The following is a 24,573-nucleotide window of genomic DNA, read 5'->3' as shown; positions in this document are numbered from 1 at the left end:
CACTAGTCTAGTTGGATATCATACAAAAGCCCGTTGAACCTTAGCAATGTCTGAAAAAATAAGACCTGACAATGAATAAATATAAACTTCTGCAAGCAACAAATTTATATTGTGCCAAATTTGCCTATGTAGATCTAAAATGCAGGCAAATTTGAAGACAGGTTGATTAAAAACCCTACATAATCTTAACGTACATATAACCTTGGGGATTAATCTATTTAGATACAAAATCAAAACAAATTTTTGACAGACCGACTAAAGACTATGATGCCTAATGTGATCGTAAATTTGTAATTTCTTCAATATATCAAATAAAATTGCAAATTCAACAGCAAATACTCATAGATATGAAGTTATGATTACAACAAGTGCAAATCCAATATATACAACACAGAAACAATAGATCTACAACTAGCTTCACTACAAACAATAAACCGGAACAAAATTTAACCTCTACCTTACAAATTATTTAAATAAAGCCAGAGATAAAATCAAACCTGAATGTCATGTTTGAGGTAGTAGAGCTCCCAGCCTGTCAAATAGAGTAAAAAATACCAAAATGTAGGCAACACAAAGATAACATACAAAATCATATTTCTCGTCTCTGAACGGTAATGGTTCAGAATACATATGCAAATAGTAATTTGATATAATAAACCATAACAACCATAGACCATCAATACCAATTCGGTTCATAATACCGTCAACAACATTCCAACATAAGTATTCCAACATAAACTCAAGGCAGTGGGCCAAAATAAAATGGAATTGTGGATCCTAAGGGTTGACAAACAACATAAAATTATTGAAATCTTCTTCCACCACAACCATAACTTGATGAAACAAACTATTGTAACCCATTCGAATATGTCCATCATAATTAAAAAACTGCCTTAGCTCTTGAGTAAACTGATCGAATCCAATGTTTTGTGGAAGTATGCACATGCGATTGTTAGTTGCCCCTACATACTGGGCACATCCATCAACGTCAACCCAATTCCCTCCCGTACAAGCAAGAAGATTAAACGTAAGATTGTTCTGGTAAGATAATACATATTATATTAGTTAGATAAATATAACATTTTGAAACATATTTAAACAAAACGAATTACGCCTGGTGCGAGAATGCTGTAGCTTGATTAGCCATTTCGAATGCTGCAAAACTAGAAGAGAATCAAACACATGTAAAATTAGTATCAACAAATTAGCTAAAAAAATAGATTCACAACACACACTTCGTACCGTGGCGGCGTATAGAGTTACGATTAGTCCAGGAGCACCTCACCAATTCAATTCAGAGAAGGGAACTCAAGTATTTAACCCTAGAAACATCGCTAGTGTTGAGCTGGCACTATCTATCCACGGAGGCCCAATTTCATAAGACTTACGATTAGAGTTGCACAAAAAACCGATCTGGAAATGGTTAACCAGAAACCGGACTGGTTCATATCTAAAACTCATTTCAATCAAATTGGTTCCCAATCCCAAGACCCAACCGGACTGTAGGTTCCTATAGCACTTCGGCCATTTCACAATCAAACTAGATTTAAAACCGTTTTTTTCTTAAAGCCCGTTAACCTAACCGAACCGGTCTTGAGCGGTTTGATAAGTTCTAAGCTTAAACCAGTTTTTATACCCAACGGCCTAAGAGCTATGGGCTTTGGTTTCTTCTTTTTTGAGACTGGAGATTTCGTCATCCCTTTTCTTGATTACTTCATGGACTTTAAGGTTTCTAATTAGCTCATTCATTTGAAGAACAATAAGATCATTTGATTCTTCAATGGTTATCACTATCCCTTTTCATGATTACTTCATGGACATTAAGTGATTCAGTCTTGTTTTCTGATGTATAAAATTATACATCTTTTTAGCATCAAATAATCTATAAAAACTGCAACTTCCATCAAATAATATAGCTCAAATAGCTAATTATCATCTTAAAATATATTTTCAGGTAAACCCAAGCCTCAAACGAAGACACGAATGAAAAGCCAAAGAAAAATCAAAGAAAACCAAAGAAAATAGCATTATACCCCCATGCTTCAGAGAACACGGGCCTATGCTTAAGAGAACATGGTGTTGTGCTTCAGGAAACACGGGGCCATGCTTCATAGAACACAAGGCTGTTCTCACTTTTCAGAAAAGACAAAAATCTACAAGAAAAGGCAAAATATCGGACAGCTGGACACAGGGTCGTGGCCACCTTTCAGAAAAGACAAAAGAAGATATAACAGACACCCAAAAACACGGGGCTATGCCTCACGAAGCACGCCCCCGTGGTGAGTCATCATGTACGATTTGATAAAGCATTTAATGCGACTGGACACCTGGATACGGGGGCGTGCCTCATGGAGCACGGGGTCGTGCCTAGTTTCCCAGACAACCTATAAATAGAGGAGCATGTTGCACTCATTTGGTGTGCTTGAAGAAAACTTCTATACGGGTTTCTCTTATAAAACACCCACTTTACACTCATATTGAAGGTCTTGTGGAGAGTTTGAAGGTTTGGAGGCTATCATCATCCATCATCACCATCATCCATCACCATTGAAGAAGGAAGATTCATCCACATTTGGTTAGATTATTCTAGTTTGATCATGTGTTTGTTATCTTCATCTATTTTAATGTTCATAACCATGCTCATTATGAGCTAAACTCCATTTACCATCTAATTTCAATGAATAAGCTTTGTTTTACTTGATGATTATGTTGAACATGCGATTTAGTTTAGTAAAGTACATGGTTATTTTGCAATTATCCTTTCATGAAGAAATGTTTTATCACTTTAACTCAATACATCAAGGTTGATGACTAATAATCATTCATGATTCACTCATGTTCTTGGAGACTAGAAATGGTAAAAATAATACCTTGATAACTTATTCAAGATAAAACATGTATTCTTATATTGTACTTAGAAATGATGAGATATAAGTTATGATCTATTTATCTAGTTTTGATAATTTTGAAATAACATCGTTAACACTATTGCTTAGGTTATCATGCTAGTCAAAGAAATCACATGTTAATGGAATGTGTAAATATAACCTAATTAAATTAACCAAGGAGAGGTTGTATGACTAAACTATAACCACCCGAAGTTGTTAGAATTGGTATTTTAGAAATCAAAGTCAATCCTAATCTTTCTACTTTACTAAACTACTTGCCTACTTTCATTGGCATTCTCATGGTTGTATGGGATTAAGCAAGGATGGACTTGAAATTACGCATGCTACTTTCTTTTATGTCATAGAATATGTTCACTTAGAAATGAGCGACTATTCTATCATATATTATTAGGGCAAGTTTATCACATGTTTACTTAAAATCATCAAGGAAGAATGGAGTGGATTCTTGATCTTAGATGGTAGCCTTCATATAATTGATTTACTCATTTAGAATTTCTCTTCTTGACACCTATATATTATATATAAGTATTTTTATTAAAGTTTGAAAATCAACCCCAAAATGATTAAACTCTCAGATTAAAGTAACACGAAGATTTATTATTAGAAACATTTGTGTCCACGGATTGATACTTGGTTCTTACCAATACTATTCTACATATACGATATATACACTTGCCTATTTTTTGTGTGTGTAGTCTTAGTAGAAATCACTTTTATAATTTTAAAACACGATCTTGTGCGAAAACTAAATCTCCCATATCATATTTTATAACCGCACCCACACACACATCAAGTTTTTGACGCTGTTGCCGAGGAAACGGTACGTTTCTAAGAACGATCCAAGTTTTAATTTAATCGTTGTTTATAATTGTATAAATTTTTAACTTTTATTTTCTTTACTAACTATTAGATTAGATTTCTTTTTTAAAGGCTAGCCTAACCTTTAGTTTAACTTTCACTAACTTTTAATTTAGTATTAAATAGTCTAAATTTTATTTAATCCCATGTATATCCTCTACATTCGGACCTGGGCTTGTTTCTCCAATGTCTGAACCGGAACGACTTTTTCGTCGATGAATACGTAAATGGACCGCATAAATCGCTAAAACAATCAAAGACGAGTCAGTAGACGCCACTGCATCAGGAGAAAATCAAACCGAAGAAATAATGGAAGCACAAAACAATGAACCAAACATGAGCCAATATGCCAAGCCAACTCTCGAAGGTTATGGCAATGGAGTGGCTCCACCCGATATCACCGAACATTTCGAAATCAAATCAAGCACCATTCATATGATGAAAAATTCAGTTTAATTTCATGGTCTCCTTGACGAAGACCCTCTTTCTCATATATCTCGATTCTTACGAATCTGCAATACCTTTAAAATTCAAAACTGTACAGAAGATCATATCAAACTCAAACTCTTTCCTTTCTCTCTAAGGGGTCAAGCCTTAGAATGGATAGAATCTCTTCCCTCTGGTTCCATCACCAACGGATGAGATGGTTAAACAGTTTCTCCTCAAATACTTTCCGCCTGATAAAACTGCCAAATATCGAGCCATCATTACCGGATTTCGGACCGATGATGATGAGTCGTTACACGCAACATGGGAAAGATACAAAAGTATTCTGAGAAGATGCCACATCATGGACTAATCATATGGTTACAAGTACAAACTTTCTTTGACGCACAATCCAGTCAAACTTACAAGTACATAATAACTAATAACCTTCATTTTCAAGAAAATTTGGTCTAACATAAAATTCCACACTACGTAGTTTTGAGCCATGGATCTAAGTCAAAGTTTTTAACATAGTTTGAAAACCTTTTAAGCAACTTGCTCTGATACTGATGACCGTCGTTTGAGTCAATCAAAAACCTAATTATTCTAAATAGTTAGAGCAAGTAGGGTATCGTATCACAAGGAGTATGTGGTCAATGTATTAGTGTAAAATATTTCTAATTATGAAGTGAATGATTTTTTTAGTGCTGATCACACAAGCAATATTTTGAATTTAAAGAACTAAGCAACGAACAAGTAAACGAGTATTAAGCAGTTAACAAACAAATCACACCCGGGAATTCAAGTAAGCAACCAACAGTTATCTCATGCAACCTAACAGATTAATTATTAACAATTAACTGAAAACTGATCAATCAGACAAAACCTTAGACATCAACAATTACTTTACACACGTCACTGGTTATCAAACAGTCCTTGCCAGTGTGACTCAGTTAAGGGAAATTGTATGTTTTATCGTATTCAATCTAACCAAACAGTTATATGACTAATTATCTAGCAACTGGTAACAGATCGTTTAGACCAACGTAAACCTAAACCGACCGGACACACAGAAATACTAAACATCAATAATCATATATCAATCATAAATAATAATACACAAGTGTTCTTAATCACATGAGAAAACTGTAAAGGTTACAAACTATACATCCCATGTGCGATTCTAGGAGATTAGCCGAGCCTAGACATCATCAAATCTTCGATACGGGTGATATGAATCATGCGGAGGGTCTTGGCACAAGCTATGATGGTGGAAATCGCCTCTTGGAGCTGCTGGAATCTCCTTTGGTTCGTAAAAACGGAGTTAGGGTTCTTTATCATGAAGAATATCATTATAACCTAATTTTCTCGTTTTTTATGTCCATTGCGATACGCGATGGACATATGACCATCCCATCACATATCGCGACCTGAGAAAACCTCATTTTCATATTCCTCTCGTTGAGAGACCCAAAATTCATATATTATGGCTCCCATAACTCATTTTCTAGCTCAGGATATGCTCGTTTTACTTCAAGGTCGCATTTTGTCAACCCATCTTGTTCATTTTTAGCATCGGCTTATGATTTCTCATCCATACTCTTCCCAAATCCTTGTAACACTTCCCAAGACATCAAATAATGCTTCGGTCTTCACGAGATATCATTCCATGCTCGTACAGGTCTCGCATTTAGCATCTTTAACAATCAATTACCTGAAATACAAAAGCACGTATGAAGTACAAAAGTTCTAACAGTATACTCAATAAAACTACATAATTAATACACTAATATATATACAAAATACCCGACCATCAGATACCAACTGTAGGAAACAAGAAAAGGGGTGAATAGTTTTTCATAGATTTTAATTTGGTTTTAATGAGTTAATGACTTTGTTAAACTCTTTTCACAACATATAAACATAAATAAAAATAAGTAAAGAGTTTACGTATAGATATGTTGCTTTATAGAGGTTTAAGGGAATGTTAACTAATTAACTCTACATTCTCTTCCCAATCTACCGGTCGAGAGTTTTCTTCACTAGTCGTCTTCCTAAACGCTAGGGATCACCGATACAATCGTCTCACTCTTCAAAGGGAGTGATCTCCTTCTTTACTAAACACACCAAGGCTTAGCTTTACAATTCTTCTAATGCTCATTATGTCAAGATAGCGAGTCTTCTCTTAATCCCTAATGAACTCTATATCAAGATAGAGTTTCTAACCCAATACAAAACAACACAATGTCAAGATAATGTGTTACTCTCTCAAATCATCAACAAAATGACGAATCCTCACTTTTCAAATCACTAGTACAATCTCTAGTGGTGACTGCTCAAAATACATGTGTGGTTCATTTTGCTCTAGCTTTTAATATAATCTTCTTGATCCTTGAAGCTTGAATTCTTCTAAAATTTTAGAAGATATTATCTATTAAAATTGTGTAGAAGTTGTAGATCAAATGGGAAAAGACTTAGTTTGAATAAGCCTTTTATTTATAACCAAGCATGTGAGATGCTAGGTTGTTGACTGGTGCCCGACGATCGATCCCCAACGAGAAATATGGTTTTGACAATTTGAACGCCACGTGAAATATTTATCTTGCTTTTTGCCTTCATTTGCATGTTTTTCACATGTGGGAAAGTGTCCTTATCACTTTTCACTCATCTTTGTAGATAAACTCAAGTATTTCGCTTAACTGGTTAAGCAAACTTTGGTTTGTTCATCCAAAGCTTTAAACCTTTTCTTCTATTAGTTTGACTTACCCGTTTGATGATGGTTAAATTACTAATGCAAGGTCTTAATGAAATATATTATCTTAAAAGAATGATTCATTCGAGTACTATTTGATTTTCTATAAATAAATATTTAAACAAATATGTTAAAGTATATTTTTATAAACTTTTCCTAAGTTTATAAAAGTTAACAACTTAGCTTGAATAAATTATTTATTATTTTTCAATGGATTAATAGTAGTTCCTGACTGATATGAGCACACAAAAAAACCTATTAATTTGAATCATATAGTTAGCAAACACAACTACGAAGTCATTCTTACCAATCTTTGAACTTTGGGCCTAAATGTTGTTAGTTCATACTTCATAATTAATTGCTTATCGCAATTTGGGTAACACTACTTTTTAAATTTTAGATAGTACTTAAAATTCAAATTACAAATGAAAATTTATAAATTCTGTTCGGTCTTAGATGCATGCGAAAATGAATATGAAATGAACCATCTTGCTATGGTGTGCATGAAACTGAAAAAACCTGTAATCGAAAAAACCAAACTAAAATTAGCGAACCCAGAAAAACTGTTATAATAGAAATGTGTTACCCAATTAAATTAAGTAGCAGTCATGATAGAAACTAAATCTAGCATAACAATGAATTAAAGATTCCTTGATCAGAATTGTGTTACCCAATGTTGATGTAGAAATTTTCATGTAACATTTCATAGATTAGAACATGTTAATTCCAACATCTTTGATTTTAAGTGTGTAGTCTTTATTAAATGATTGAACAAACTTAATTGTGACTAATGGTGACTAATCAAGTGTTAAGGAACATATGTGTGAGATATAACATAAATGATGAACTAAAACAGTTTTCACGTCACAATAGATTAATTAAGTCATCATCAAAACATTAAGGTGGATTAAAGTTTAAACCATTGTTTTCTCAACAGTTGTCATGGTGTAAACCATCTAATCCTAAAAGTTTTCAAGCCCAAGTTTGACTCGTTTATTATTTATTAGTTGTTATATTAAGTAAATGCTTGTCCATGCATCAAGTATTATCTCAATTTCACTTATTTGGTTCTAAATTTATTTACTTCTTTAATTTAATGTAACTGAATCGACAACTCGCTTGGATCGTTTTGACTTATGAGAGCTAAAAGCTCATTTCAACCTTTTTTTTTGTTTTAGGAAAAACCTAAGCTTGGCTCGCGAATTGATTTTCAAGTTTGGGCTCAGGCCTCGACTAACTAATTATTTATTAGTTAATTTATATTTGCTTTTAATTGTTTTTATATATATATTTTTGAGATGGTTGCAAAATCATGCTAGACACCAAGTACTTGACGAGTAACCTCTGCCTAAGCCGAGTACTCGTCAAGTTGTTTTCGACTACTCCCTGACTCGGTCGGGTACTCGCAACCCCCGATCAACTTGGCAGTGCTTAGCGATTTCTACGATAATTGTGTTTGAGAAAAAACCCCTTAAGTCGGGTGGTGCTCGTGTATTACATGTAGGGGTGTTCTTCGGGTTCGTTTTTCGGGTTTCGGGTTTTTCGGGTCGGGTTCTTCGGGTTTCAAAGTTTTAAATCTTGACCCGAAACCCAACCCGAATCTCTTATGGGTTTTTCGGGTTCGGGTTAGGTTAATCGGGTTTCGAGTATCCTATAAAGCAAAACAAAATGCAAAAAAATTCAATAAACTACAATGCTAAAACTAAAACAACATATTATTTTTTGCTCCTAAACAAATAATCATATAATAAACCAACATAACTTGATAAAACAATCCAAAAGAAGTGTAAAACTAACTCGAACCATAATCGTCTTATATTACACGTGATTTGGTTGTTCGATTACGGTTGCTATTAGTAATAAACGGAAAACATATACTAACTAAATAAACAATCGATCTATAATAGTTGTAATGACAACAACCGATTAGGACCAGATTCTGATAACGTTAGCGGCTAAGACTAAGCCTAGTATATCTAAAAATATATTTAATTTCAAAACTAAAAGTTTATTCGGGTTGACCTGAAATTTATAAATCAAACCCGAGAACCAACCCGAATTAATTTGGTTCGGGTTCGGATTAGTCTTTTCTCGGGTTCGGGTTTTTCGGGTCGGGTTAGTACGGGTTCGGGTACGTGTTTTCTCTGGTTGGGTTTCGGGTTTCGGGTAAAAGTGACAGCCCTAATTACATGGGAGGGGTGAAACTAATCTATACTATATAATAAATAATGGTTCTTAATGCCACATGACATCACATAAGATAGTTTCTTACAAAATTTCCCACCCCTCTCTCTTATTAAATACATTTCTTTTTTTATTAATAGTTTTATATTTAACTTTTTTTTCCTTCTTAATCAATTATTTTCTCTTTTTAATACATTTTTTAGTTTTATATAAGTATGTTGTATTAGTTATTAATATTTAGCTTTTATAAGTAACAAATTTTCACGTTGATTTAGATAAAATAATTAATTTCAAATAAAGAAATTTTAACTTTATGTTTGTTTTGCAATGAAAATTAATAAAAGCTAAAGTCAATCACTATAGATGGTTTGATTTGTTTTTTAGACAACCTGTTTTAACGCATGGTAGGTTATGTGTTTCATTATCTAAAGTTGAAAAAAAAACGAAACTACTAATTTTGATATGTAGGTTAAAATTACAAATATTGTATACAAAAAATATTTAGAGATTTGTGAATTTTCAACAACTTTTATTTTCATATTGATATTTAATTTATTCTACCATATATTATATATTTATATCATTTGAACATATTTACATTGTGTTATTATCTAAACAAATTTATTTATTTATTCTAACTCGTGTTTTACACGGGTCTTAATGCCATATGTCATTACATATAAGTGTTCCTCACAAAATTTTCTCATTTCTCTCATCTTAAATATATATTTCTCGTTCTTATTAATAGTTTTATATTTTATTTCTTTTCAATCTATTATTATTGAATGAACTGCGTTTTCGTCCCTATGGTTTGTCGAAATATGTAGTTTTAGTCAAATAGTTTTCCCTCATCTCTCTCATATTAACTACATTTCTCTTTTTAATATTTCATTTTTAAATTTTTAATAATTCCATCCTAATTTAAAAGAATTAATACCATCATAAATATGTTAATCTTTTTTAATATAAAATGTATTGCATTAGTTATTAATATTAGATTTTTTATAAGTAACCAATACGAAACGGAAACGGGTTGGTTACTTTAACCGATTAAAGTATCAAACATTGTTCATAACAAAACATGTTAAGATAGAATGAGTTTTGGTCCACGAGTTGTTTTAAAAAAATTGTCATTTGCAATTAAGTTTTTATATAGAAAATAATAAAGAAACAATTTATGATTTATGAATTTTCTAACAATTTTTTATCTTTAAACAGGGTAATATGTAATTCTTTTACTGTATAATATATCTTTATATACATGATACATTTTTTTTTTAGTATTTCAGATTATGTTAAGATTAAAAAAACTACTTATGCTACATGGTAACTAACCTGGTGCTGTGGTGCATATAAATAAAGAAACAGTAAACTTAAAATTAGACAAAGCTCAAGCTTACCATTTAAAACTTTCTTTTTATCGATCATCCCATCTCAGCCTCCTCCTCCTCCACTCCGGTCACTTGTTTCTTCCTTCTCCGGTAATTATTATTATTTCATACGCGCACACACAAATACATACAATACAACTAGGGTTTTATTTAATTTGCACTTTCTGATTGTAATTAAAATAAAAAAGGTTGAATGTTTAGGGTTTCGTTTCTCCGGACAGGTTTTTATTTTAGGGTTTCGTTAAAAGAAAAAATCATCAACTGTTAAGGCAATTGGAAGTTCGTTTATGTTTGTTTGTTTATGTTCTTAAACTGGTCCTTTAGGTTTTAAACAAACATGAACAGACACGGACATGAACAAAAAGATGTTTTGTTCGTGTTCGGTTAAAGTTAAATAGATGAACATGGATGGGCTTAGTTATTATTAGCAATTCATTTTCAAATAAATTGTGATGTATCAGACTTGTTCGTTTGTGTTCATTAATGCTAACTTATGTTAATCTGCGTATGTTTATATTAGTTCAGTTATGTTTGTTTATGGCCATGAACTATTTGTTTAGGTTTTAAACGAGCGAACATGCACATTTTCTTAATGAATGAACATGAACAAAAATATTTGTACGATTACATGTTCGTGCTAAAAACGAACACAAACATGCCCCCATTCGTGTGCTTTTGGTTCGTTTACAGGCCTAATGCTTAATCGATTGCTAAATTTTCAATGTTCAATCTCAAACAAATAACAACGTTTAATAATCTATATATTAACAAGAATCACCTTAATTTTAACAGAAAAAACTGTGCCCAATGAGACTTAGATATGCAATGGTATGCTCTTCAAATCAGAACAGAAGCATGGAGGCTCACTTTCTACTAAAAAGGGAAGGCTTTGATGTTTGCTCATACGGAACTGGGACCCACGTTAAGCTCCCGGGTCCTTCGTTACGAGAGCCAAATGTGTATGAGTTTGGGACCCCTTACAAGCAGATGTTTGATGAACTTAGGCGTAAAGATCTCGAGCTGTATCCTTGTTCTGTTTAATATTATTATATTAGTCTGTTTGATCTTACTTTTGTGCATTAAGAGGTTGTACATAGTTAAGAATTAGATTGTTATTCTTGATTATTTTTAGCTATAAACGCAATGGCATTCTTCCAATGCTTAAAAGGAACTTGGGGGTTAAAACCGCTCCTCAACGTTGGCAAGAAAATGGCCCGGATGGACACTTTGATGTTGTGTTTACATTTGAAGAAAAAGTATTTGATATGGTGGTTGAAGGTTAGTGTTTTGCCTTTACATTTTGTTGTCTTACATAATATGCCTATACAAATATGTAGTTCTTATATTCATGTACTAGGCTAGGTACCCATGTCTTACACGGTTTGAACAATGAAAACGGTATAATTCATAAATTCCCAATTACTTTTCTATAATAACTATAGGGTTTGGATCAAATACAAATGAAATTAACGTGCTAAACGTGTGAATCAAGTAGAGTAATTATATATATGTTAGGGTTTGATATGTTATATATTGAATTTAGAGAAGATGTAGGGATAAAAGGAAGAACGGTTATTTTATTATAAACGTAAAGAAAGATTACAAGATATTCCCGGGCCTAGCCCTCTCTCACCGCATACACGGGAGCCATGGCAATGCCATCTTAAACCTAAAACATACTCTCCTCTCCCTATTAGCTATCAATACCTATTTATAGAAGTATAAGTTGCACTTAACCCCTCCCAAAATAGACAAATGATATTTAGGCTAATACTAGATCATGATTCCTATCAATATACAAGTAGAGTAATTACATAATTACTCTACTTGCATATATAATTATTCTACTTGATTCTCACAATTAGCACATTAATTTCATTTGTATGTTAACTTTCCCTATAACTATAAAAACTAAATAGTATTTCTGACATCATATTTACCTAACTTATGGATCTTAAGCAACAATTATAATGTTTATAACCACAACATAAACTGTAGAGTAAAAGAAAACTCATCCAGAACTCAAGCTAAGGTTATAAATATAAGCCGTAATGCTAAGTTATATATCAAACCGTATCTTTTGTACAAAAGTATAAGAAAATACATGATAAGTCCAGTCCTAAGGACCATCCGTATCTTCAAAGGCTTTATAGTTTTGACTTTCTTTTTGGTCAAAGTCGAAACCTTTAGACAGCAGCATCACAAGACACACATTTTGTCTCTCGATCATCTCCCCAATGAGAACAGCTTTGACTTTGTTGTTTTTGTTATTTACTGCCTTGACTTTTTGGTCAAATATAACTTGATGTTGACCAAAACTCTTGCTTTTACAATTATTTTCTCATAAAAAAGACTGCAAATTCTTTCCCAGCTTTTGACATCCTTCAGGTCCTCTAAAGAACCCACACCAGTTTTGAGCCAAATTCATCATAGCCGAATTACTAACCCCATCGCTTAAGTGGCACTGAATCCTCCATGAGAGAAAAAAACATGGTTTTCCAACAATGAAATCATCCGCTTAACACTACATCAGTATACAACAATTAGTATATGTTCTGGCCATATAACATCTCTTTTCCTCCAGCAAATAAAGATCAGAAACCTTATTATATTCACGAACAATATTTGATATATAACCTTGCATATATCAACACTTATTCCAAGTAGCATATGAATGAGTAGCTAAAATAAATAGTTATAAACATAGTAGCATATGCTCAATACAAGTGAAATCAAGGCCCCTTTAAATGTCTAGCTTGCAGGACATGATGAAACTAAATACTTTGACCAAGTTTTCACTTTAAAGTCATGTTTCATTCAAATCCTTTATGTTCACATATTTTAAGTGTTGACCACCTTTCACTACATCATCAACATCTTAAATGATTAGTTTGTTACTATACCCCTCCTGATTCCTCAACCAAAACAAAACCTATAATAGTTAATGCTACTAAATAAATGAACTAATGTCAACCATAGTTATTAAAAACGGTGCGCCCCTGCGCCTAGGCGAGATTTCAGGGCGAGGCGCTAGTCAACCGCCTTGGTTAACTAAAGTCGACATTTTAGGAGTAAAGGCGGCATGTGCATATTTTTTTGATTTTTTTTATTTACTTTGATTTTATTTGATAAATACCTGAAAAACTTACCAAATATTTATGGGGTTAACATAATTAACAGTTAATCTCTATCTATCTAATGAACGCATTAAACTTTATTATCACATATCAAGAAGCCTACCAGCTGCTACCAGAAGAAAACAGGTTAGCAATTCATATATATATATATTGTTTTAGATTATGAGCTTATTAATATTCTGTTTTGTTTTAATTTTTGTTTTAGATTATGAGATTATTAATTTTTTTGATTTCTTTTATATATTTATTACTTTATGAATTTTTTTGCTTTTGAGTATGAACAATTTGGTTATTTTGGATTTTCATATGATTTTGGAAACTATGGTTGAGGATTATGCTTTTGAATTGTTTTGGTATTTGAATAAAATATTGTTTGCCATTCTAAATTTTGTTTGTGATTTTTTTTATTTAAGTGCACTTTTTTTTGTCTCAGGCCACACTTTTTTTGCGCCTAGCGCCTACCCCCTAGGAGAGGCATGTTCGCCTTGTGTGCGCCTGTCGCATTTTATAACTATGATATCAAAATAACCTGAACAACCTTTCTAACTATGTCAACCGATTCATTTCGCTTTGATACACTCATACACACCAAAAAAAGTACCAGTATTGACAGGTACCCATTCACTTATCAATGGGTCAATTCAACTTACATTTATTTCCCTCTAATGGGTAACATGGGCAAAACTTAAAAACAAAAAAAAAAACCTTAAAACAAAACAGATTAAAAGAGAGGAACGTATAGAAAGTCACCTAAACTTATTTTTAATACCTCAAACTTGTAAATAATAATCTATCCAAATTTAAAGAAAAAAACATCTTCAATCTTATGCATATCCCACCGGCTTAAACATATGTTGACTTTTCATAGGACAAAAAATTACATAGAAAAAGAAGGTTGTGTGAATTTAAACTAAAATATAGAATGGAATGTAAACATTAAAAAAACTAACTTCAGTTTTTTAGGTCCTTTAATCATTCATCTGTAGCTTTGTATTGATATTTGATGACCAAATGCACCCCAATGCATAGTGGCTTTATTCATCACAGATACAACAATAAATATAGTTTATTTGATATTAAACAAATAAACAATGAAAATAGCAAAGTGAAATCCACAATGGTAATTACTAGGAATCAGAATCATTCTGGGGATGTTTTTGCAACGAATCGGTCCTCTATAAAGAATGCTTGCAAAAAAAAGAAGCAATGCTTACTGAATTTTAAAAGCAATGTCAAATGTAAAAAGAGTTCTAGCAGAGATCAACTGAATTTCACCTAAAAAATGTAATTACACGCTGCTAAATAAGAGCAATAGCAATTAGCAAATTAAATTTGGGCTGAATAGAATATTAGAATAAGCAGACCTAAATCTGGATAACAAAATAAAATGAGAATTGAGAAAAACCTTTACCGATTAACCCAAATTGCCATTCAGTATTTGAATTGAGACCTAAATCAATCGCCTGAACAGGAGATTACTACAAACTTCAGACCCCTATCAGATTAGAAACCGAATTTGTGGAACCATTTGTAAACTTCAGTAATCACACATTAAACACTCTACAAATAAACTGATGAACAACAATCGGTTTAGGATTAATTGGATTGATCAATAGAAATTGATTTAAGGTTTATTTAATTCTTTAAATCGAATAACAGAAGCAACATAAACAAAATACCTGACTGAAACCGAACACGACTGATATCACGGTTGATTGATTTTGATTGATTGATATGAAATTCGGCAAGAAGAAGGCGATGGATTCAGGGATCCGATACTATGTTTGTTTCCATCGTAGCGTGATATGAAATTCTGTATAGGGTTAGTAGAACGAGAATGGGTTGGACCTTGGATCCGTGTGAAACAACTGAAGGGAAATAGCATGGGTGGGAAAGAGATAAAATGGATGAATATTAGAATGACAACTGACAGATAATGTATTTGTTTATTATAGAGTTTAGATAGGTCTAAAAGGGGGATTTCTTATATCCCTCTCTGAACTTGAAGGAAATTACAGTACTAGTTTTTAATGCATAATCTACAATGCTCTTGAAGCATGATTTGTGGGAATATGATAGCTTGCAAGTTTAAAGGAGAGATTTGAAATTGCCCCATGTATAGGTATTGTTCTATAGCTTTAAACACTAAAAGAAGAGTTTAATGAACTTATTGTCATAGTTAGATTTTCTTTGCACGAGTTATTATAGGTGCCTTTTGTTAGTGCATTATCGTGCGACTAAGATTCCATATTTGAATGAGTTTTCTTATGAGGCTCATTTTATAAAACAAACTGAATCAGATAATTCAGTCAACAGGTTGACATGTTTTGTACTTGTTTCAAATATTTTAATGGACAAACAACATATCGTCAGTAATCTACATCGTGCAGTTTTAAAAATCATTAAGTGGAGTTGGGTTATTACTGTTTCTGAAACTTGTTTTATTGTATGCAGATCTGCATACTCGTGATCATGTTCTTTTGAAACCGGTGCTAGTGATAAACTTGGAAGTAAAAGATAATCATGAGGAGGCTGCAATTGGTGCTCGCCAAACTTTAACTTTATGTCAAGAGGTCTGCACTATCTCTTGTTTTTTTTTAAAATTCCATCTCTTTTCTATTGCATCCATTTCGCTTAAAGTTAGTTAATTCCTGTTAAATTCAACTACAAGCGGTCGAATCTGTCAAAGGTGACAATTTGAGTGGGTCAAGCGAGCTGAAATTCACCCAAAATGAGCCGGGGCTAGGAGGCTCGAGCTCGGCTCGTTTTGAGCTCCGTCTCTAAAGCTCGAGCTTAGCTGGCTTATTATTTATTAATTAAGTATACATTTATAATGATTTTTATTATTATTTTTATATACAACACATTATATATTTCTAGTTATTTTTATCATAAATTTATATATTATAATAAATAGTTATATATAATATTATAATATATATATTATATGATTTTAACTCTATAGACATAATTGGTTTGTTTAGGCTTGTGAGTCAGCTTGAACTTGATAAGTGAAGTCGGGCTAGTTTATTAATAAGCTAATAATTTTTAAGCTCGGGCTCAAGCTCGCTTAAGCTTGGCTTGATTCGATCTTTTAGCGAGCCGAGCTCAATTAGCTCACGAGCAACTTGGCTCATTTACACTCCTATCTCCTAGAATCAGTCAATCGAATTGATTTGATAGTCATTATAAACTTATTCAATACATTAACTAAAAAAGTTAATATAAAAAGTCACATATGCATTAAAGTTTTATATAACCTTAATCAACTACTTCATTGTTTGTACAATGTGCAGCTTGAAGAAACTAATGGGTGGGAGGATGTAATTGATGATATTATATCTGCATTTGAGCGAAAACACCGAAGAAAAGTGGTCTACACAGTCTCCTTTTATTGACATAATGGATTCTAGTTTAAGAAGTAGATGTCCCAATAGATTGTATTAAAAATGAGTGTATTTGGGAAATATTGTGTTTTCATCATGTGATTTGCCCGAGTACATCATTGTATAAGTTCCTCTAAACTATAATTATCATATTCAAACCAGGAGGCACATCTAGAGGTGTCAATAAATCTGTTTCTAAACCGATATAGAAACCGGTACCAACCATCCGCTAGTTTGAAATCGGTTTGAGATATATCCGTTGGAAACTGGTTGAAGCCAAACCGAACATGATAAAAATCGTTTTTGAACATCAAAACTTGCTAAACTGGATTATTTCTTAAAATTTAAAAATGTAAATATATAGCCTAAAAATTTTACAGGGATTAAATTAAAATATTTTTCATGAAAAACGAAACATGCTATAACTTAAGTGAACGGGTATTAAATTTATATATGTAAAAATGAAACACTAATATGGTTCTACTGCTACATGAGTTGGCTAATGGTTTTAACCTTTTGTTTTAGATATGCAGGCCCAATAGGGTTTTCTGTTATACATATGCAGTCTGGAGATCGGGCAAAGGGATAAACCATTGGAGATAAGCAAGCAGACCACAAGAATTGAAGGTATGGTTTTTATTCATTTCTGTTAGTGGATGTTTGACCTAGTTTTATGCTTGCAAATTGAATCTTGATTTTAGGTATTGTTTTAATCGAACTCGATGATATGATTTCTATGCTTGGAAAATCGTTTATATTTAAAATTCTAGAAATTAAATGGGTTTTTGATGATGAAAGTTGTGTTCGTTGAGCCAGACTATTTAATACACTGACAATTTGTTTGGAGATTTTATTTTTCTTATTATAAACTCTTTTCGGGAGGAAGTGTTTTGTGTGTCTAATAGGAGTTTTCTATAACAATATTTTTTTTAAACCTGTAAGAAAATATTTTTTTAACTTCTTGATAAAAATCTATGAATCTCGAGTTTTTGGGTTTGTCTAGTGTAGTTTTGTGTTTGTTTGATATACTGGTAATACTTGGTTTTCATTTTTGTCTAGAAATCATGTCTCCCGTTTCTAAAAACTATCTTATCAGTGCCAAAAACGTAAATAAAGGAAGCTACATTAAGGTTTGCTTCCCAAAAGAAGAAGTTAGAAGGTATGGATTGTAAAGACTTGATCCAGACTTTTGCTTTCCAAAACGCTAGGAAAGCTTTAAAATTTGCTTAAGTTTGTTCATTTTGATACACTACTTTTGTATTGTTTTATTCACAACAGTTGCATTCATATTTTGGTTTTTTGATATATAACTAACGAGTTTATATTATAAGGAGGAGGCCCAAAATTTATCTCGCACGAGGCCTAATTTTTTTTATCATTCTCGGGGACGGCGCTGCACTTAACATATGGTCAAACTTTCATTCTAACCTTCATTCTAGCCATTTACACACTAGATATTCAAGAAATTTTAATAACGACCCCATGAACAAAAACTTAATACTTAACAAGAGTAAAACAACTGATAAAATTTGACCTGTGTTAAAAAATTTCCAAGGTCCACCACTCGTATATACATTATACATGTACATTAACTTTTCAGTTACCATTTTTTTTAAATTCTGAGTGAGAAAGAAAAAACTTTGACTAAATACTATACGTAACTTGTGCTACTTAAAACCAGCAAGATACCTACAACTTTCTTTTTTTTCAAGTTTGTTCTAAAATACATACCAATTTCTCATTTTTAGAAAAATTATAATCAACTCACTCAATTCGTCTCTCTTCTTTTCATGCTTTTTTTTTCAAGTTCCTTCTAAAATACATATCAGTTTCCCATATTCAGAATTAATTATAATCAACTCACTCAGTTCGTCCTCTTCTTTTATTGTCCTATTTTCAAGTTCCTTCTAAAATACATTACCAATTTCCCGTTTTCAAAAATAATTATAATTAACTCACTCAGTCCGTCCATCTTCTTTCATGTTTATATTTCATGTTCATTTTAAAATACATACCAATTTCTCATTTTCAGAAATAATTATAATCAACTCAGTCAGTTCGTTCCTTTTCTTTTCCTGTCTTTTTTTCAAGTTCCTTCTAAAATACAGATCACTTTCCCATTTTCAGAAATAATTATAATCAACTCACTCAATTCGTATATCTTCTTTTCTTGTTTTTTTTCATATTTCTTCAAAAATACATGCCAGCTTTCCATATTTAGAATTAGTTATAATCGACTCATTCAGTTCGTCTCTCTTCTTTTCCTCTCTTTTTTTTTTCAAGTTCCTTCAAAAATACATACCAATATCCCATTTTCAAAAACAATTATAATCAACTCACTTAGTTCGTTTATTTCTTTTCTAGTCTTTTTTTTCAAGTTAATTATAAAATACATACCAATTTCCCATTTTCACGAAACTATTATAATCAACTCACTAAGTTTGTCTATCTTTTTTTCTTGTCTTATTTCAAGTTCCTTCTAAAATACATACTAATTTCCCATATTTAGAATTAATCATAATTAACCCACTCAGTTCATCTCTATTTTTTTCCTGTCATTATTTCAAGATCCTTCTAAAATACGTACAAATTTCTCATTTTAAGAAAATCCAACACTAATATTGTTCTATATGAGTTGGTTAATGAATTTTATATATGCACAACACAACAAGACTCGAGTTCAAACAATTTAAGCTACGAAAGAACCTTTTAATTCAAATATCATAGGATGCATAACAATTATCAAGTTCAAACACTGTTAGGTTACAAAATAACTTTCTAGTTCAAAAATCACAGGATATCAAGTCAATACAAACTACAATAGGGGAAAGGGCACTCATGGGTACTACCCATGCATCGGCCAATCCTACATCGTTATTTCATATCTACCCTCAAGTACCCACAAACCACAAAATCAATGACAACACATACCCACAAGTACCCTAAAATTTTATGTGTAATTAATTGATTATTAATGGGTGTTTTTAATTCTTTAAAGGTCTCAAGAGTAGTATATTCACGGTAAACATTTGCCATGAATTGTTATTTGGAAAACTACCCATATATATAGGGGTGAGTTTGTCACGTGATAAAAAACCATTAAAGCCTACCCACACAAGTGCCCCGGCCCCTCTAAGATGATAGACATGCTATTAAATTTCCTATACACGTTTCCATATATTATATATTTGGACGATATTATCCTTTAAAACTTAATAGAGTCGATATAATATTAAATACACTTAGTATATGTTCAAACTTTCATCTTAATTATTTAAACACCACATATTCAAGAAATTTTAATAACAACTCCATAAAAAAACACAATACTTAACAACCGATAAAAATTCCCGACCAATGTGAAAAAAGTTCTAAGGTCCACCCGTCGTGTATATATTATACATGCACATGAATTTTCTAGTTACCATTCTGTAAAAGTTCTAAGTGAGAAAACAAAAACTGACTAAATACTGTAAGTAACTTGTGCTACTTAAAATCCACAAGATACCAACAACGGTCTTTTTTCAAATTTCTTCTAAAATACATACCAATTTCATATTTAAAGAAATATTATGAAACACGCAATTGGTTCTTTCTGGGCGGGGGTAATCCCCTTACATCTGAAGGATAGACTAAGTGTTTTGTGCGTGTAGCCTTGCGCGTATAGCCTTCTGCGTGAAGGCCATTTCTTTGAACGTTGTGGGTCCGGCGACTCCAGTTGGTCTTCGCGCAAGCGTCCTTGTAACGAATCCTGCGCGTATCACTGCGCAGGCGTCCTTATAAGGAATCCTGCGAGTCCATCTGGCTCTGCTGGAACCAGCGCTCTCAGAGTTTATTAACAGGGTGAATTTTTGGATTTAAGCGAGAAGGTGGTTGGTTTCTGTGCAGACGTTCATGCGTAAAGGGTTTAGTTTTAAGGTGTCCCGCGGGAATTCTTCCCGCAGGTGTCTCACATAACTCCTTTTTAATTGATGCGGGTAGGTGCGTAACCTTCTCGTAGTCAGGGACGTTGAGTTTCATTTGTAGATTCTCCATGACGTCTTGGTATTTCAACATAGTGATCAGTTATGTTGAAGTCAATTCCATCTTGGAGCTTCACACAAACTAGCTCTCAATGTTCCCGCCATGCGGGGAGGTTAGTTCCCTTTCCGCACGCGCACAAAATGATTTGATTATTGAAGAGGTATGCACCCGCCTTAGCATCAAGCGAGGCGGCTAACCCATTAGACAGAAACGACATAAAATTAAGTAATGAAAACACAACACATCCGCGCATGGCGCATATCATATGACCGCGCTGATCCTAACATGGCGCGCATCGCATCAGCGCATGGCGCATATAACATATGACCGCGCTGATCCTAACATGGCGCGCATCGCATCAGCGCATGGCGCATATAACATATGACCGCGCTGATCCTAACATGGCGCGCATAACATTCACAATCACCTAATAGTTAGGTTGATTACTTGGTTTATGGGATTGGGAAATTAACGGGTGTCACATTCTCCCCCCGTTAGGAGAATTTCGTCCCGAAATTTAGGAGGTGTCGCTGGTAGGAACTATCCTTTGGAAGAGGTATGGGTACTTTTTGCGCATTTGGTCTTCTCTTTCCCAAGTGAATTCAGGTCCACGCTTTGAGTTCCATTGAACCTTTACTAACTTGATTCGGCTTCTTCGCAACTTTTCTTCTTTCCAATCGGTTACTGCTATAGGCTCTTCCACGAAGTGTAGCTGTTTGTCGATATGAACCTCGTCCAATGGTAAAATTAACGTTTCATCAGATAAGCACTTCTTGAGGTTGGATACATGAAACGTGTCGTGAACTCCACTAAGTTCGGCGGGTAAATGGAGTTTATAAGCAACTGGACCGATCCTTTCCAGGATCTCAAATGGTCCGATGTATCGCGGATTTAACTTTCCTCGCTTTCCGAAACGGGGGACTCCCTTCCATGGAGAGACTTTTAAAAGTACTCTATCCCCTACTTGAAATTCCAACGGTTTTCTTCTCACATCTGCATAGCTTTTCTGTCTGTCGCGCGCTGCCTTTAGGCGATCCCGTATCTGGAAAATTTTGTCCGTCGTTTCTTGGATCAATTCTGGACCAGTCATTTGCTTGTCACCCACTTCAGCCCAACACAGTGGGGACCTACACTTGCGCCCATACAAGGCTTCAAATGGCGCAGCCTTGAGGCTTGTGTGATAACTGTTATTGTATGAAAATTCAACCAATGGGAGATGAGTATCCCAGCTACCCCCGAAATCGATTGCGCACGCGCGCAACATATCTTCTAATGTCTGAATGGTTCGCTCGCTTTGTCCATCTGTTTGGGGATGATAAGCCGTACTCATGTCAAGACGAGTACCTAAAGCCCATTGTAACGATCTCCAAAATCTTGAGGTGAAACGACTATCTCTATCAGAAATGATGGATACCGGAACTCCGTGTTTTGAAACTACTTCTCGAATATACAATCGGGCTAACTTTTCCATCTTATCGGTTTCCTTGATCGGCAGGAAGTGTGCTGACTTAGTTAGCCGGTCTACAATAACCCAAATCGTGTTGTAACCCCCAGGTGTCCTTGGCAGTTTGGTAATAAAGTCCATGGAGATTTGTTCCCACTTCCACATGGGAATTTCTGGCTGTTGAAGCAACCCCGACGGTTTCTGGTATTCAGCCTTCACCTTCGAACACGTCAGGCACTTACTGACATACGTCGCGATGTCGCCCTTAAGATTGGGCCACCAATACAGCGCTTTAACATCTTGGTACATCTTGTCTGCGCCAGGATGTACGGAATACCGCATTTTGTGAGCTTCGTTTAACACTTGCTCACGCAATCCTCCCTTAAGAGGGACCCATATGCGGTTAGCAAAATATCGAGTGTCGTTCTCTTTGAGCTCCAAATTCTTAATCATACCCCCAAGGGATTCGTTCTTGACAAACTCTGATTTCAAGGCTTCTTGTTGAGCTTCTCGGATGCGGGTAGTGAGGTCTGCGCGAATGGTCAATCTTAGAGCCTTAACTCGTAGCGTCTTTGCTTGCTCTTTCCTACTTAAAGCGTCTGCTACCACATTCGCCTTTCCAGGATGATACTTTATTTCACAATCATAATCATTCAGTAATTCAACCCATCTTCGTTGCCTCATGTTTAAATCCTTTTGATCAAATATATGTTGAAGGCTCTTGTGATCCGTAAAAATCAAACACTTTGTACCATAAAGATAATGGCGCCAAATCTTTAGCGCGAAAACAACTGCTCCAAGTTCCAGATCATGCGTTGTATAATTCCTTTCATTGGCCTTGAGTTGACGAGAGGCATACGCTATGACTTTGTTTCTCTGCATAAGGACACATCCGAGTCCTTGATGTGAAGCGTCGCAGTAGACGACCATGTCGTCCGTCCCCTCGGGTAGCGACAAAATTAGCGCACTACATAACTTTTGCTTTAACATTTGAAACGCTGCTTCCTGGTTTTCGCCCCAATCAAACTTCTTATCTTTCTGAGTTAGCGCAGTCAGAGGTAAAGCTATCTTGGAGAAGTTCTCAATGAAACGTCGATAATAGCCAGCTAGTCCTAGGAATTGCCTCACCTCAGTTGGTGTTTTTGGCGCTTCCCAATTCTCGATGGCTTTGACCTTGGAAGGATCGACGTGTATTCCCTTCTCGTTTACAACGTGACCGAGAAAGTGAACCTCTCTAAGCCAAAACTCACATTTAGAAAACTTTGCATACAACTTTTCTTTCTTCAGCATTTCCAAAATTAATCTCAGATGTTGTTCATGCTCAGCTCTGGTTCGGGAGTAAACCAGAATATCATCTATAAACACAATCACAAACTTATCCAAGTATGGTTTGCACACACGGTTCATCAGATCCATGAATACAGCCGGCGCATTAGTTAGCCCGAAAGGCATCACTAAGAACTCATAATGGCCGTATCTAGTTCGGAAGGCTGTCTTCGGCACGTCTTCCTCATGGACCCTAAGTTGGTGGTTTCCTGACCGTAGATCTATCTTCGAGTAATAACTGGATCCCTGCAACTGATCAAATAAGTCGTCAATCCTCGGTAAGGGGTACCGATTCTTGACTGTCAGCTTGTTCAGTTCCCTGTAGTCAATACACATTCTAAATGAACCATCCTTCTTCTTTACAAAAAGTACTGGAGCTCCCCAGGGTGAAAAGGTTGGGCGTATGAAGCCCTTATCCAATAGTTCCTGCAACTGATTGGATAGCTCTTGCATCTCGGATGGAGCTAGTCGATAAGGTGCTCGAGCTACGGGTGCAGCTCCTGGAACCAAGTCGATTCGAAACTCGACTTGTCGCGGTGGCGGTAATCCGGGCAAATCTTCAGGGAAAACTTCTGGAAATTCACGCACCACTGGTAAGTCTTCAATCTTTCGCTCATCTCCTTTCTTCTCTACTACATGCGCCAGGAAGGCGTAGCATCCTTTCCTCAGGCACTTGCGCGCCTTTAGACACGAAATGAGTTTTATCGCAACTCCACTTCTTTCCCCTTGAATTACTA

General features: G+C 34.3%; 1 protein-coding gene and 1 long non-coding RNA gene across 2 annotated transcripts in view; both read left to right on the top strand.

The window, feature by feature from the left end:
* Positions 1-17,153, top strand: part of LOC143570383 (uncharacterized) — an 81,968-nt gene extending 64,815 nt beyond the window's left edge. Inside the window, exon 3 of the long non-coding RNA XR_013141920.1 lies at positions 17,083-17,153. This is a non-coding gene — a long non-coding RNA (uncharacterized LOC143570383). The remainder of the gene's footprint in view (positions 1-17,082) is intronic.
* On the top strand, positions 10,550-17,074 carry LOC143570382 (uncharacterized). Its single transcript, XM_077056045.1, has 5 exons — positions 10,550-10,610; positions 11,313-11,542; positions 11,653-11,798; positions 16,112-16,230; positions 16,954-17,074. Exons 2-5 carry the CDS (start codon positions 11,328-11,330, stop codon positions 17,053-17,055), a joined length of 582 nt encoding a protein of 193 aa, XP_076912160.1. The 5' UTR covers positions 10,550-10,610; positions 11,313-11,327; the 3' UTR covers positions 17,056-17,074.
* Positions 17,154-24,573: the final 7,420 nt, after the last annotated feature.

This window comes from Bidens hawaiensis, unplaced genomic scaffold (assembly GCF_021521415.1).
Source record: "Bidens hawaiensis isolate Kalapana, Puna unplaced genomic scaffold, B.hawaiensis_p1.1 tig00024946_1, whole genome shotgun sequence".
NCBI lineage: Eukaryota > Viridiplantae > Streptophyta > Magnoliopsida > Asterales > Asteraceae > Bidens > Bidens hawaiensis.
The sequence above is the reverse complement of the archived record's forward strand: the minus strand, read 5'-3'. Positions and strand labels throughout refer to the sequence as shown.